This window comes from Oncorhynchus tshawytscha, linkage group LG22, assembly GCF_018296145.1.
Source record: "Oncorhynchus tshawytscha isolate Ot180627B linkage group LG22, Otsh_v2.0, whole genome shotgun sequence".
In the NCBI taxonomy this organism is placed as follows: domain Eukaryota; kingdom Metazoa; phylum Chordata; class Actinopteri; order Salmoniformes; family Salmonidae; genus Oncorhynchus; species Oncorhynchus tshawytscha.
The window spans coordinates 27,693,996-27,708,502 of record NC_056450.1 but is presented as its reverse complement, the minus strand read 5'-3'; the positions used below and the strand labels follow the sequence as shown (position 1 = coordinate 27,708,502).

The window sequence follows — 14,507 nt, the reverse complement described above, 5'->3', positions numbered from 1 at the left end:
TGTACTACACCGGCTCCAATACCTGTCGGATGTGGCAGGGCTTGTAAACCTTTACAGACTACAAAGGGAAGCACAGCCGCGAGCTGCCCATTGACACAAGCTTCGAGGCAAGTAACACTGAAGCATGCATGAGAGCATCAGCTGTTCCGGGAAGACTATGTAATCACGCTCTCCGTAGCCAATGTGAGTAAGACCTTTACACAGGTCAATATTCACAAGGCCGCAGGGCCAAACAGATTACGAGGATGTGTACTCCGAGCATGCGCTGACCAACTGGCAAGTGTCTTCACTGACATTTTCAACCTGTCCCTGACTGAGTGTGTAATACCAACATGTTTCAAGCAGACCACCATAGTCCCTGTGCCCAAGAACACTTAAGGTAACCTGCCTAAATGACTACTGACCCGTAGCACTCACGTCTGTAGCCATGAAGTGCTTTGAAAGGCTGGTCATGGCTCACATCAGCACAATTATCGCAGAAACCCTAGACCCACTTTAATTTCCATACCGCCCCAACAGATCCACAGATGATGCAATCTCTATTGCACTCAACACTGCCCTTTCCAACCTGGGCAAAAGGAACACCTATGTGAGAATGCTATTCATTGATTACAGCTCAGCGTTCAACACCATAGTGCCCTCAAAGCTCATCACTAAGCTAAGGACCCTGGGACTAAACACCTCCCTCTGCAACTGGATCCTGGACTTCCGGATGGTCCGCCCCCAGGTGGTAAGGGTAGGTAACAACACATCCACCACGCTGATCCTCAACACGGGGGCCCCTCAGGGGTGTGTGCTCAGTCCCTTCCTGTATGCCCTGTTCACTCATGACTGTATGACCAGGCACAACTCCAACACCATCATCAAGCTTGCCGATGACACAACAGTGGTAGGCCTGATCACCAACAACGATGAGACAGACTATAGGGATGAGATCAGAGACCTGGCCATGTGGTGCCAGGACAACAACCTCTCCCTCAACATGATCAAGACAAAGGAGATGATTGTGGACTACAGGAAAAGGAGGACCGAGCACGCCCCCATTCTCATCGACGAGGCTGCAGTGGAGCAGGTTGAGAGCTTCAAGTTCCTTGGTGTCCACATCACCAACAAACTATCATGGTCCAAACACACTAAGGCAGTCGTGAAGAGGGCATGACAAAGCCTATTCCCGCTCAAAAAAGATTTGGCATGGGTCCTCAGATCCTAAAAAGGTTCTACAGCTGCACCTTCGAGAGCATCCTGACCGCTTGCATCAATGCCTGGCATGGCAACTGCTCGGCCTTCAACCGCAAGGCACTATAGAGGGTAGTGCATACGGCCCAGTACATCACTGGGGCCAAGCTTCCTGCCATCCAGGACCTCTATACCAGGCAGTGTCAGAGGAAGGCCCTAAAAATTGTCAAAGACTCCAGCCACCCTAGTTTAGACTCCAGCCATCCTAGTCATAAACTGTTCTCTCTGCTACCGCACGGCAAGCAGTACCGGTGCTCCAAGTCTAGGTCCAAACTGCTTCCTAACAGCTTCTAACCCCAAGCCATAAGACTCCTGAACAGCTAATTAAAGGGCTACCCAGATCCTTCTTTTACACTGCTGCTACTCTCTGTTTATTATCTATGCATAGTCACTTTAACTCTACCTACATGTATATATTACCTTAATTACCTCGACTAACTGGTGCCCCCACACATTGACTCTGTACCGGTACCCCCTGTATATAGCCTCGCTATTGTTATTTTACTGCTGCTGTTGAATTATTTGTTACTTTTATTTTCTATTTTTGAATTAACTTTTTTTCTTAAAAACTTCTTAAAGCATTGTAGGTTAAAGGCTTGTAAGTAAGCATTCCACTGTAAGGGCTACACCTGTTGTATTCGGCGCATGTGACAAATCAAATTAGATTTTTTATAATAAATGTTTCTCTGGGGCTTCGTTAGGTGTCACCAGATGTGGCAGAAGCCATTCTACAGAACCTGCACTGAGAGAGTACAGGTAAAAGCATCCTCGTCTGAATGATTCCTTTCCCTCCTATACCTAGCTGAGCTTGTCATGTTTATGTATCTCTCCGTCTCTCTATTTTCCAGGAAGGAGGTATGTGAGCAGCTGAATGGAGGAGAAGTGGGCGGGGGGCTGATGCTGCAGCTGGCCAGTAAGGCAGAGTTTTTATGGGATGTGGATCGCTTTGCTCTGTCCAGTCAGAGAGAGCAAAGGATACAACACAGAAGAGAGGAGTTAGTACAGAAATGAGAATAGGAGGGTAATACACACACAGGCACTTATTCCTAATGTGAGATTTTGTACTTATATATACAGTATATATATATATATACTACTCTTTCGTGTTTGTGTGTATGCGCAGCTGATGGAGCATAGCTAGAGGGGCAGGACATTGCTCTCTGGAGATCCTGATGGAGAGAGAACTGCTGTGCCACAAGCACAATTAACTGGAGCTGCACACTGAAATAGAAGCACACACCTCTGCTCACAGTGTCTTACATAGCTAGCATTCTAGGGGGTTTCTCCTGTATCTGTTTCCTTGAATGGCTTTAATCTATCGTCTCCATGCAACGGCAGTATTTTATTTATAGTCTTCAGCAATAAGCAGCATGAGTTCACATTAAATTTCTTTCAACAGCATGTCAAAATAAAATGGTAAGAGGTTATTGGAAAGCTAAAAACAGAGAATTATTCCTTTTTAATAATGATCATAATGCAAAGAACTGCAGTTGAAATGTAGGCCTAACACACACACACACACACACACACACACACACGTTATATAACAAAAGGACATGATTATTAACAGCTAAAATGGATATTATTGAAAACAACATCTGGAAGGTTGAAAATGAAAAAAGATGGATAATTTGAATAACAATTGTGCTAGATCTAGTAGCTACTGAGGATGGGGGGGGGGGAATAATGTGGAGGGATACGATTGATCAGATATCATTTAGTTGCTTCAACTGTAAAATGTTGACACCTCTGATAAATACACTGGTGCATTTCATTGTACAGTACCCCATATTACCTGGTGCTGATCAAACTCAATGTATCACACACACACACACAGAATAAAAATCAGAAAAGGTCTTTGCTAAAAACAAACACATTTTTTTTTTAGAAAGGACCTATTGCAAAACAATGAAATGGGAGACATCTTCAAGAGGACTAGAGTATTTTACTCTCACATACACACACAGACTGCTCAGGCAGTAGGTTTAGGGGGTGGTGAAGCAGTAGTGATTATCCTTGTATCCTGGTTGTACAGTTTAGAGGGAAACAAGCAGCTCTATAAAGTCTTCCATGCCAATCATATGATAATACATACAGTATAGCCTCTCGGATCCTTTTCTCGTGCATTCATACAGCAAGAATCTGTCTGTGCAGAAACACAGATAAACACAGTCATAATATGAACAGGATTATAAATAAACAGTGTTTTAACATGGGATGGAATTCAACTGGCGCAACAGGATACATCAGTTATTTCCTTAACAAGTCCACCATAGCAGCAGCCTTCAGTGCAAAGCCCCAATGACAATCACATTCTCACCCTCCATCTCCCATCACCACGGGAACACCCTCTGTTCCTCAGTAAAAAGGTGAAATGATGAACAGGAGATGCTGATGAGGTAAGGGGTGCCTAAGAAGTTTGATTTGTGATGAGTGGAAATGGACAGACATGAACTCAAATGAGTCATTTAGCAAACACTCCTATCCAGAGCAATTTACAGGTGCAATTAGGGTTAAGAGCCTTGCTCAGGGGCACATTGACATATTTTTCACCTAGTCGGCTTGAGAATTCTAACCTGCGACCTGGTTTGAACCATATATCATTTTAGAGCAAAATTTTGTCCAGTGGAAGATACAAATGCATAATAACTTGGTAACAATCAGTAGTAGTCCTATCCTACCCCTACTCCGTCCCTTCCCTACCCCAGAGTCGAGGCAAGAGGGTTGGGTTTTGTCTCCCATATCAGTGCAGACAGACACTCCAGTCTCCTTAGTGTCTTCTCAGTGTTTTTGGATCAAGTAGTACCTGGTCTTCTTCTATATTCACTCCCTCCATTGAGCTCTCTGATTTGACCTTCCTCTGAGCTCCATGTTCTCTTATTCACCTCCCTCTAACATTTGGAAAGTTCATATTCCAGAAGACCCACAATAATCCCAAACCTTTTCAAGGCATCCTTTAGGACCCCTCTTCTCCCACCCTAACCCCTACCACCCCAAAGTAGTATAGTACATTCCTGAATGGCTAGCATTCCTGTAGCCGTCCCACCCCCAGTCTTTGTCACCCACATCGGCTTGCATTCAATGAGTTCCTTCATCTTTCCTGTATCCCTGGCTCCTGATAGGCTAGCGTCCCTTCAGGAAGCCGTCCAGCATGCGATCACCCTTCTCTGATAGCCAGTATCCGGCCATGGCGGCCACACCCCCGATGAAAATGGCGGTGAAGACCATGTCACCCTTGGCGGCAAGCGTTGCTAGGGCACAGATGACCACGCCAAAGAACATCTGCTGCAGGACAAGTACCTCGTCATCAGTCATGTCATCAAACAGGCCCTTCTCTGGACCACCTGATGAGGAGAGAGAGAGAGAGATGCTGTGTATATAGGAGTGTGCCAAGTAGAGAGAACTATCAAGGGTGCTCGCGTGTCCTACTGTAAGGCTGGTTCTCCACGCAGATGCTGTCCCTTCGGATGAAGCCGTCAGCACATTCACAGCGGAAGGAGCCCTCTTCATTGAAACAAGCCTCATTCAGCCCTGGACACGCTATCACCCTCTCACTACACTCATCCACATCTAGGAGGGAGAGAGAGAACATGGACAGAGTGACACCCATACCAAGACAGAGACAGATGTACACTACAAGTAAGTAGTCAGGCTGCTGTAACAGAAGGTTCTTCTGATTGGCCAAACCATCTATAGACGAGTAAAAGAGAACAACACAGATAAATTAAAACACAGCCGCGTTCCCTCACCAAGACATTTGGCTCCTCTGAGCTTGTATCCCCTAGCACATTTCTTACAGCGGGCAGGACCACTGCCCATACAGCCCACACATGCCTGGTCACAGCCTGGCACAGAGGAGAGAGAACAGAGGTCTGGGTCAGAACACAGGTTTCCCAACAACACAAACCATCATTACTCTGTTGCTAGCAGATAGTAGAGGGAGAGCCTACAGTACTCTGTTACTAGCAGATAGTAGAGGGAGAGCCTACAGTACTCTGTTACTAGCAGATAGTAGAGGGAGAGCCTACAGTACTCTGTTACTAGCAGATAGTAGAGGGAGAGCCTACAGTACTCTGTTACTAGCAGATAGTAGAGGGAGAGCCTACAGTACTCTGTTACTAGCAGATAGTAGAGGTAGAGCCTACAGTACTCTGTTACTAGCAGATAGTAGAGGGAGAGCCTACAGTACCTCTGTTACTAGCAGATAGTAGAGGGAGAGCCTACAGTACTCTGTTACTAGCAGATAGTAGAGGGAGAGCCTACAGTACCTCTGTTACTAGCAGATAGTAGAGGGAGAGCCTACAGTACCTCTGTTGCTAGCAGATAGTAGAGGGAGAGCCTACAGTACTCTGTTACTAGCAGATAGTAGAGGGAGAGCCTACAGTACTCTGTTACTAGCAGATAGTAGAGGGAGAGCCTACAGTACTGTTACTAGCAGATAGTAGAGGGAGAGCCTACAGTACTCTGTTACTAGCTGTTACTAGCAGATAGTAGAGGGAGAGCCTACAGTACCTCTGTTACTAGCAGATAGTAGAGGGAGAGCCTACAGTACCTCTGTTACTAGCAGATAGTAGAGGGAGAGCCTACAGTACCTCTGTTACTAGCAGATAGTAGAGGGAGAGCCTACAGTACTCTGTTACTAGCAGATAGTAGAGGGAGAGCCTACAGTACTCTGTTACTAGCAGATAGTAGAGGGAGAGCCTACAGTACCTCTGTTACTAGCAGATAGTAGAGGGAGAGCCTACAGTACCTCTGCACTCATACGATCCATCTGTGTTGTGGCAATATGTGTTGGAGAGACATCGAGCCAGCTCTGTGCCGCACTCATCAGTGTCTGGAAACAACATTCACAAGTTAAACACTGTAGTAGGGATTTTCAAGGTGAAAAAAAAGAAGGGCAGTCACAGATGAAGTCAATCAAAATCAATCTGGTTTAATACAAGTTGCAACAGGGAGACACCTCCAGCACAGAAAGAGACCATGTCTAACCTGTCTTCTCTAAGCAGACCCTTATATTCTAATCTATTCTCACAGAACCAACGTTCTGAAAACACCTACTAACAGGCTTGAATCACAGTGTCACGGAATCACAGTGTCACAGAATCCAACAACAATCAGTGTCCTCGGTCCTTTTACCTCCAGATATGAGAACAATCCATTTAGTATCAAGTCTAATGACCATTAAATGGACCTGTACACAAATGGGTGTCACAAAGCATTGTGTTAATAATTACTCATAACTGAAACTGAATTTCTCCATTACAAACACAGATACAAAGTAAGAAAGCTAACAGAAGACACATGCTCTCTCAAATACACACACAAAAGCCAAATACTCACCAACACACTTGTTGTCATGGAGGATCCACCCAGGTTTGCAGTCCACACATTTGTAGTCCTCTGGCCCTGAGCATTTTTTACAGGAGTGGTAGCATGCTAGACATCACACAGAGAGAAGAAGTGATTAGTCTGTGAGACTTCTACATGAGATTGGTTGAGAATAAGCCAGGCTGTCTGGTTCATGATCAGACAGGCAAAACTGTTTCTGATTGGGTACCTGCACAGGCTGGTGTGCTGTGATTGGAGCTCTTCTCTCTGTAGTAGCCATCTGCACAGCTCTGACACAGCTGACCAAAGTACCCCGGATCACACACACACTCTCCATCTCCCAGACGGGTACCCTCTCCCTCACAGCGACCCAGACCACCACACACACCTCCAGGACCGGACAGACACTCTGCAGCACAACAACACACAGGGTTTATAATGTGACAACAGAGAGAGAACTATCGTGTGTGTGTGTGTTCAATACCTTTGCAGTCTGGGCCAAAGCGTCCTGGGGGACAGCAGAGTCGGAGCTCCTCTATACACAGCCACTCAAATAGATCTGGAGCCTCCTGCTGCCTACACACACAGAGACAATCACAAGGTCAGTGATGAGAGGGGAAGGACACACACACATAACAATATAATACACAGGTGTGTAAATACAACAGTAAAACAAAAGTGATTATACATATACCACATTTACATGATCACACACATACCGGTGGAACCACCATGTCTCCACTTGGTCCTCTAACTGCTCCAGCAGTTTGTTACAGTCAAAGTCAGATTTCTCACATGCTGCCTCCACTATCTCCAGCAGCCTGGTCTCACTGAGAACCAGGAGGAGAGGAGACGTGAGTAATGTGGAACACTTCACTAGAGAACAGAGAAAACAAATACACCCTCCTATTCTCCATTATGTACTCTAGGAGGATCTCCGACACACGCTCGCTCACTCTCACAGACACACACAGTGTGGCCTAGTTTTGAGAGGCTGTCATATTGTGTAAGGACATATGTGGTGTAGAGCCCTAGTCTTGTCAGTATTGTACTGTACTGGTTCAGCATCGCCTTGGCTCAGTCATGAGGAGTCCAATTCAGGTCAGAGGCATCAGGTAACAAGCCTTCATAGCAACACAATAAAGGTGCATTGGCCATTCAACAACATGCTAAGGCTTGTCAGGGATTAGCAGGCCTCGTGGGCTTTCCTCTACATAAACACAGATGTGAGACTGCAGGTCTTATTAAAGACTGCAGTTCCTATGACTGTATATTTGTGGAGATTCTAGTGACAGGCCTAGTGGAGCCAAAAGTACCTGCGAGCATATTTAGCCAGCTTCTCCTCCTCCCAAGCAGTGTTCCCACCCCCAAAGTTTTTATTGGATGTTTTCTCCAGGCCCTGAAAAAAATGTGTTTTAATGGAAGACCACCAGGTGAAGACAGAAACAGAACAGCAAGGAGAGTAAAATGGCAGCTACTGACCGAAACATAAGCAATAAGAAAAAGAGATACCGATAGATACAAAAATGACAATATGACCGACAAAACCAATCAACAGACTGAGGGAATGAGAGAGACAGAGATAGAGACTCCTACCTTGATGAAGCTGTCAGTTAGTTTGCGGCAGGTCTGACATGGTGCAGTCTGTACTTGTACCACAGACAGCACAGAGAAGAGTACCAGGCCAGGGAGCAGGGGCCACGACCACCACATGGCTTGGACTACCTACCACTCAGCCACTGAGAACAGAGACAGGGGATTCAGACAGAGCAATTCTCTCGGGAGATAGTACAGTCGGCATTTGAATGTGAGATATTTTAGGTCGGGTGAACAGAAAGACTTGAGTTCCTGTATATTATCACAGTTACACCATAAGTTGTTAATCATAAAACATATACCAACACTCTTCTGCTTCCCGGAGAGATGTTTGTTCCTGTCAGCGCGATGTACTGAGAACCCGACTGGCTTTACAGAGTCAGACAGTGTATCTCGAGAGAGCCATGTTTCCGTGAAGTAGAGTATGTTACAATCCCTGGTGTCCCTCTGAAAAGCAACTCTTGTCTTGAGTTCATCAATTTTATTATTCAGAGATTGGACATTAGCGAGTAAAATACTTGTGAGCAATGGGTGGCGTGCACGCTTCCTAAGTTGGACCACAAGACCGCCTTAAGTACCTCTTCTCCACCGGCGTTGTTTTGGGTCAGCCTGCGCTGGGGAGATCAAACAAAAGACCTGCTACAGGGAAGTCGTAACCCTGGTCATAACGCTGGAAGTTCTGGTGAGTTACCGCCACTCTAATATCCAACCGTTCTTCCTGGCTGTATGTAATGACAATTCCTGAGCTAATAACGTCAAATAAATAGCACATGAACAAAAAAATACTGCAGAGTTGAATAAGAGTTTGTCGCGATGCTGCCATCTCCGTCGGCACCATCATACTGTATGAGAGCATTCACGCAAAACTGAAAGCCAACCACCACATTTAACCAGGGCAAGAAGACTGGGAATATAGAAGAATACAAACCGTGTAGTTATTCCCTCCGCAAAGCAATCAAGCAGGCTAAACGTCAGTATAGGGACAAAGTTGAGTCCCAGTTCAATGGCTCAGAAACAAGACATATGTGGCAAGGTCTACAGACAATCACGGATTATAAAAGGAAAACCAGCCACTTCACAGAAACCAACATCCTGCTTCCGGACAGGCTGAACACCTTCTTCGCTTGCCTTGAGGATAATACAGTGGCTCCGGCGCGGCCCGCTATCAAGGACTGTGGGCCCTCCTTCTCCCTGGCCGACGTGTGTAGGACATTTAAGCAGGTTAACCCTCGCAAGGCTTCTGGCCAGAAGGCATCCCTAGCCGCATCCTCACAGCATGCACAGACCAGCTGGCTGGTGTGTTCACAGATATATTCAATCACTCCCTATCCCAGTCGGTTGTCCCCACATGCTTCAAGATGGCCACCATTGCATTCTTAGGGACAAGGACTAAGGTAAATGAACTAAATGACTATTGCCCCGTAGCACTCACCTCTGTCATCACAAAGTGTTTTGAGAGACTAGTCAAGGACCATATCACCTCCACCTTACCTGCCAACCTAGACCCTCTTCAGTTTGCTTACCGCCTCAATAGAGCCACAAAAAATGCAATCGCCACCACACTGCCCTGTCCCACCTGGACAAGAGGCATACCTATGTAAGAATACTGTTCATGGACTACAGCTCAGCATTCAACACCATAATACCCTCCAGGCTCATCATCAAGCTCGAGGCCCTGGATCTGAACCCCGTCCTGTGTAACTGGTTCCTGGACTTCCTGACCGGTCGTCCCCAGGTAGTGAAGGTAGGAAACAACATCTCCTCTTCGCTGATCTTCAACACTGGGGTCCCACAAGTGTGCGTGCTCAGCCCCATCCTGTACTCCTTGTTCACCCATGACTGCGTGGCCAACCATGCCTCCAACTCAATCATCAAGTTTGCAGATGACAACAGTAGTAGGCTTGATTACCAACAACGATGAGACAGCCTACACTGAGAAGATGAGGGCTCGGAGTGTGGTGCCAGGAAAATAACCTCTCACTCAACATCAACAAAACTAAGGAGATGATCTTGGACTTCAGGAAACATCAGAAGGAGCACCCCCCTATCCACATCGATGGGACCACAGTGGAGAAGGTGGAAAGCTTCAAGTTCCTCACACATCACAAACTGAAATGGTCCACCCACACAGATAGTTTGGTGAAGGCGGCACAACAGCGCCTCTTCAGCCCCAGGAGGCTAAAGACATTTGGCTTAACATCTAAAACCCTCACAAACTTCTACAGATGCACAATTGAGAATATCCTGTCGGACTGTTTCACCACCTGGTACAGCAACTGCACCGCCCACAACCGCAAACCTCTCCAGAGGGTGGTGCAGTCCGCCCAACACATTACCGGGGGCAAACTTCACGCTGTCCTGGTCACCTACAGCACCCGATGCCATAGGAAGGCCAAAATGATCATCAACCACCCGAGCCACTGCCTGTTCACCCCGCTATCATCCAGAAGGCTAGGTCAGTACAGGAGCATCAAAGCTGGGACTGAGAGACTGAAAAACAGCTTCTATCTCAATGCCATCAGACTGCTCAACAGCCGTCACTAGCAGATCAGAGGCAACTGCCTATAGACATAGATTAGGAATCACTGGCCACTTTAAGGAAAAGGATCACTATCCACTTGAATAATGTTCCGTATCTAGCAATACTCATGTACAGTTGTAGTCTGAAATTTACTAGTCATTAAAATTGGTTTTTTCAACCACTCCACAAATTTCTTGTTAACTAACTATTGTTTTGGCAAGTCGGTTAGGACATCTACTTTGTGCATGAAAAGTAATTTTTCCAACAATTGTTTAAATACAGATTATTTCACTTATAATTGTATCACAATTCCAGTGGGTCAGAAGTTTACATACACTAAGTTGACTGTGCCTTTAAAATTCCAGAAAATTATGTCAAGGCTTTATTTTTTATTTTACTAGGCAAGTCAGTTAAGTACAAATTCTTATTTTCAATGATGGCCTAGGAACAGTGGGTTAACTGCGTTGTTCAGGAGCAGAACGACATATTTTTACCTTCTCAGCTCGGGGATTCGATCTTGCAACCATTCAGTTACTAGTCCAACGCTCTAACCACTAGGCTACCTGCCACCCCAGGCAAATTGATAGGCAAATTGACATCATTTGAGTCAATTGGAGGTGTATCTGTGGATGTATTTCAAGGTCTACCTTCAAACTCAGTGCCTCTTTGCTTGACAGCATGGGAAAATCAAAAGAAATCAGCCAAGACCTCAGAAAAAAAATTGTAGACCTCCACAAGTCTGGTTTATCCTTGGGATTATTTTTTTATTAAACGCCTGAAGTATAAACACCATGGGACCACACAGCCGCTCATACCGCTCAGGAAGGAGACGCGTTCTGTCTCCTAGTGATTAATGTACTTTGATGCGAAAAGTGCTAATCAATCCCAGAACAACAGCAAAGGACCTTGTGAAGGTCCTGGAGGAAACAGGTAAAAAAGTATCTATATCCACAGTAAAACGAGTCATATAGCGACATAACCTGAAAGGCCGCTCAGCAAGGAAGAAGCCACTGCTCCAAAACCGCCATAAAAAAGCCAGACTGCGGTTTGCAACTGCACATGGGGTCAAAGATCGGACTTTTTGGAGAAATGTCCTCTGGTCTGATGAAACAAAAATAGAACTGTTTGGCTTTGCTGCAGGAGGGACTGGTGCACTTCACAAAATAGATGGCATCATGAGGAGTAAAATGATGTGGATATATTGACGCAACATCTCAAGACATCAGTTAAAGCTTGGTCACAAATGGGTCTTCCAAATGGACAATGACCCCAAGCATACTTCCAAAGTTGCGGCAAAATAGCTTAAGGACAACAAAGTCAAGGTATTGGAGTGGCCATCACAAAGTCCTGACCTCAATCTCATAGAAAATGTGTGGGCAGAAAAAGACTGAAAAAGCGTGTCCGTACTATTGTTTTTACAGATGAACGTGGTACCTTAAGGCATTTGAAAATCACTCCCAAGGAGGAACCAGCTATGTCAGGAGGAATGGGCCAAAATTCACCCAACTTATTGTGGCAAGATTGTGGAAGGCTACTCGAAACGTTTGACCCAAGTTAAACCATTTAAAGGCAATGCTACCAAATACTAATTGAGTGTATGTAAACTTCTGACCCCCTGGGAATGTGATGAAAGAAATAAAAGCTGAAATAAATCACTCTCTACTATTATTCTGACATTTCACATTCTTAAAATAAAGTGGTGACCCTAACTGACCTAAAATGGATTTTTACTAGGATTAAATGTCAGGAATTGTGAAAAACTGAGTTTAAATATATTCGGCTAAGGTGTATGTAAACTTCCGACTTCAACTGTATAAACTGCACTTCACACTATTCTACGGTATCTTAGTCACTTTTAAATTGTGTTTACATATTGCATCACCCATTTAATATGTATATATTGTATTTTATTTTAGACTATACCACTGACTGTTAAACAGCCATTTACAGCACATCAGAGACTGCTGCCTATAGACATAGATTAGGAATCACTGTCCACTTTAAGGAGATGAAATACTAGTCACTTTAATAAATGTCCCCGTATCTTGCATCTCATGTGTAAACTGTACACTATACTATTCTATGGTATCTTAGTCACTTTAATTGTTTGTAAATATTGCATCACCCATCTCATATGTATAAACTGTACACTATACTATTCTATGGTATCTTAGTCACTTTAATTGTTTGTAAATATTGCATCACCCATCTCATATGTATAAACTGTACACTATACTATTCTATGGTATCTTAGTCACTTTAATTGTTTGTAAATATTGCATCACCCATCTCATATGTATATACCGTACTCTATACTATGTCACTGTATCTTACTCCAATGCTGCTATGACATATATGTATATATATTCTTAATCCATTCCTTACTTAGATTTACTTGTTAGATATTACTGCACTGTCGGAGCTAGAAGCACAAGCATTTCACTACACCCACAGTAACATCTGCTAAACATGTGTATGTGACCAATACATTTGATTTGATTGTCATGATGGCCAGCATGATTAAATGTGTGTGAAAAGATAAGAGGATGAGTTATATCAATGTTTCAGTAAACAACGCAGAGCCACTGAATTCCTGTATCTCTCACATAGTCAATGTTCATTGACAAATCCAAACCTAGTTGGATCCTGTTATGGGTAAGCCTAGTGATGATTAAGCTCCATTGCCTCTGCTGCCTGGCAAAAAAAAATATAGCTAGTTAAATTCTTAGAAAGCTAGGTATGGAGCTCACTACATTGTTGCCTTGACTGAACTATTTAGGCTGTGGTCTAATGAGGATCATCATCATTCTGAATAGCATCTTCATAATCAGTTAGACTGGCTAGTGTGGTCAGCTAACGTTAGCTAGTTACTGTAAAGTCCCGTTGGCAAATCAGGTAACCCTCCATCAGGTCAGTACAAGTAATGACATGATTATCCATCTTAAACGTCATCAAAACCACCTCTGCTGGCTATTTCTTCTTGTCTATTGCTACATTGCATGGCAGTAAATTGACTGTGATAACTAGTTAGCTACCCAGCTAACGCACTGCTATGGCAAACTAGCAATCTATCTAGATGGATAGCTAATGTTAGCTAAATTAGCGTTACCCTGCTAACGCTAGCTAGCTCCCAATAAATTATGCTGCGCTGCATCCTACCTTCAGCTTGATAAACTCTCAAGAGCTTGTAGACAACCGATTGGAGCGTCCTCAGCACTTTAATACAATTTCACGGTCTTTCACCGGTTTAGTTCTTCATCCGTGCCATTCATTGACCGGTGCTGATGCAGTGGTTCTTGTTGATTCTTCTTCCCAGACTCCGTTTAGCTGAGGCGCAGCTGGCAGGAAACTGCCCAATCCCACTGGGACTTCAGTCTTCAACCAATCATTACCCGCGAGTACAAATAAGGGCGTGTCTTGTTTTAAAGAAGTTGAATGGGTCCTTGCCCTGATACACTTTCAGACAGGTAAATCATTCAAGATTAGAAAAACTGCAAAATTCAACACTTAAAACATAATATCTAAATAGCCAACAAACGCACAGTACAACAATTACACAGAAAATAGAAGCAAACCACTTTATACCTATTACTGATGATGGATAACCCAGTCATGACATAGAACTGCACCATAACAAAACGCACAAATGCATAAAATGTTATACAATTAACCAACAAACCACTTAGTAAAAAAAATATTTTACAAATTAACCATATAACACTTTGAAACGAAGATAATTGTTGAATACAACAATGTCACCCATTTACAGTTCAGAGATGAATACAAAAACGAATCACATTTTAATCGGTCGCATAGAGTGCACATA

At 44.2% G+C, this 14,507-nt stretch overlaps 1 protein-coding gene across 1 annotated transcript; it reads right to left on the bottom strand.

Annotated features, from left to right (window-relative positions):
- Nucleotides 1–2,559: 2,559 nt before the first annotated feature.
- LOC112222236 (protein disulfide isomerase Creld1) lies at nucleotides 2,560–14,058 on the bottom strand. The gene is made up of 11 exons (XM_024384953.2): nucleotides 13,841–14,058; nucleotides 8,161–8,303; nucleotides 7,881–7,963; nucleotides 7,284–7,394; nucleotides 7,049–7,140; nucleotides 6,794–6,973; nucleotides 6,577–6,672; nucleotides 5,987–6,070; nucleotides 4,986–5,081; nucleotides 4,666–4,806; nucleotides 2,560–4,580 (listed from the first exon to the last, which is right to left on the bottom strand). The coding sequence occupies exons 2-11, from the start codon at nucleotides 8,275–8,277 to the stop codon at nucleotides 4,360–4,362; spliced, it is 1,221 nt and encodes a 406-aa protein (XP_024240721.1). The 5' UTR covers nucleotides 8,278–8,303; nucleotides 13,841–14,058; the 3' UTR covers nucleotides 2,560–4,359.
- Between the last annotated feature and the right edge of the window lie 449 nt (nucleotides 14,059–14,507).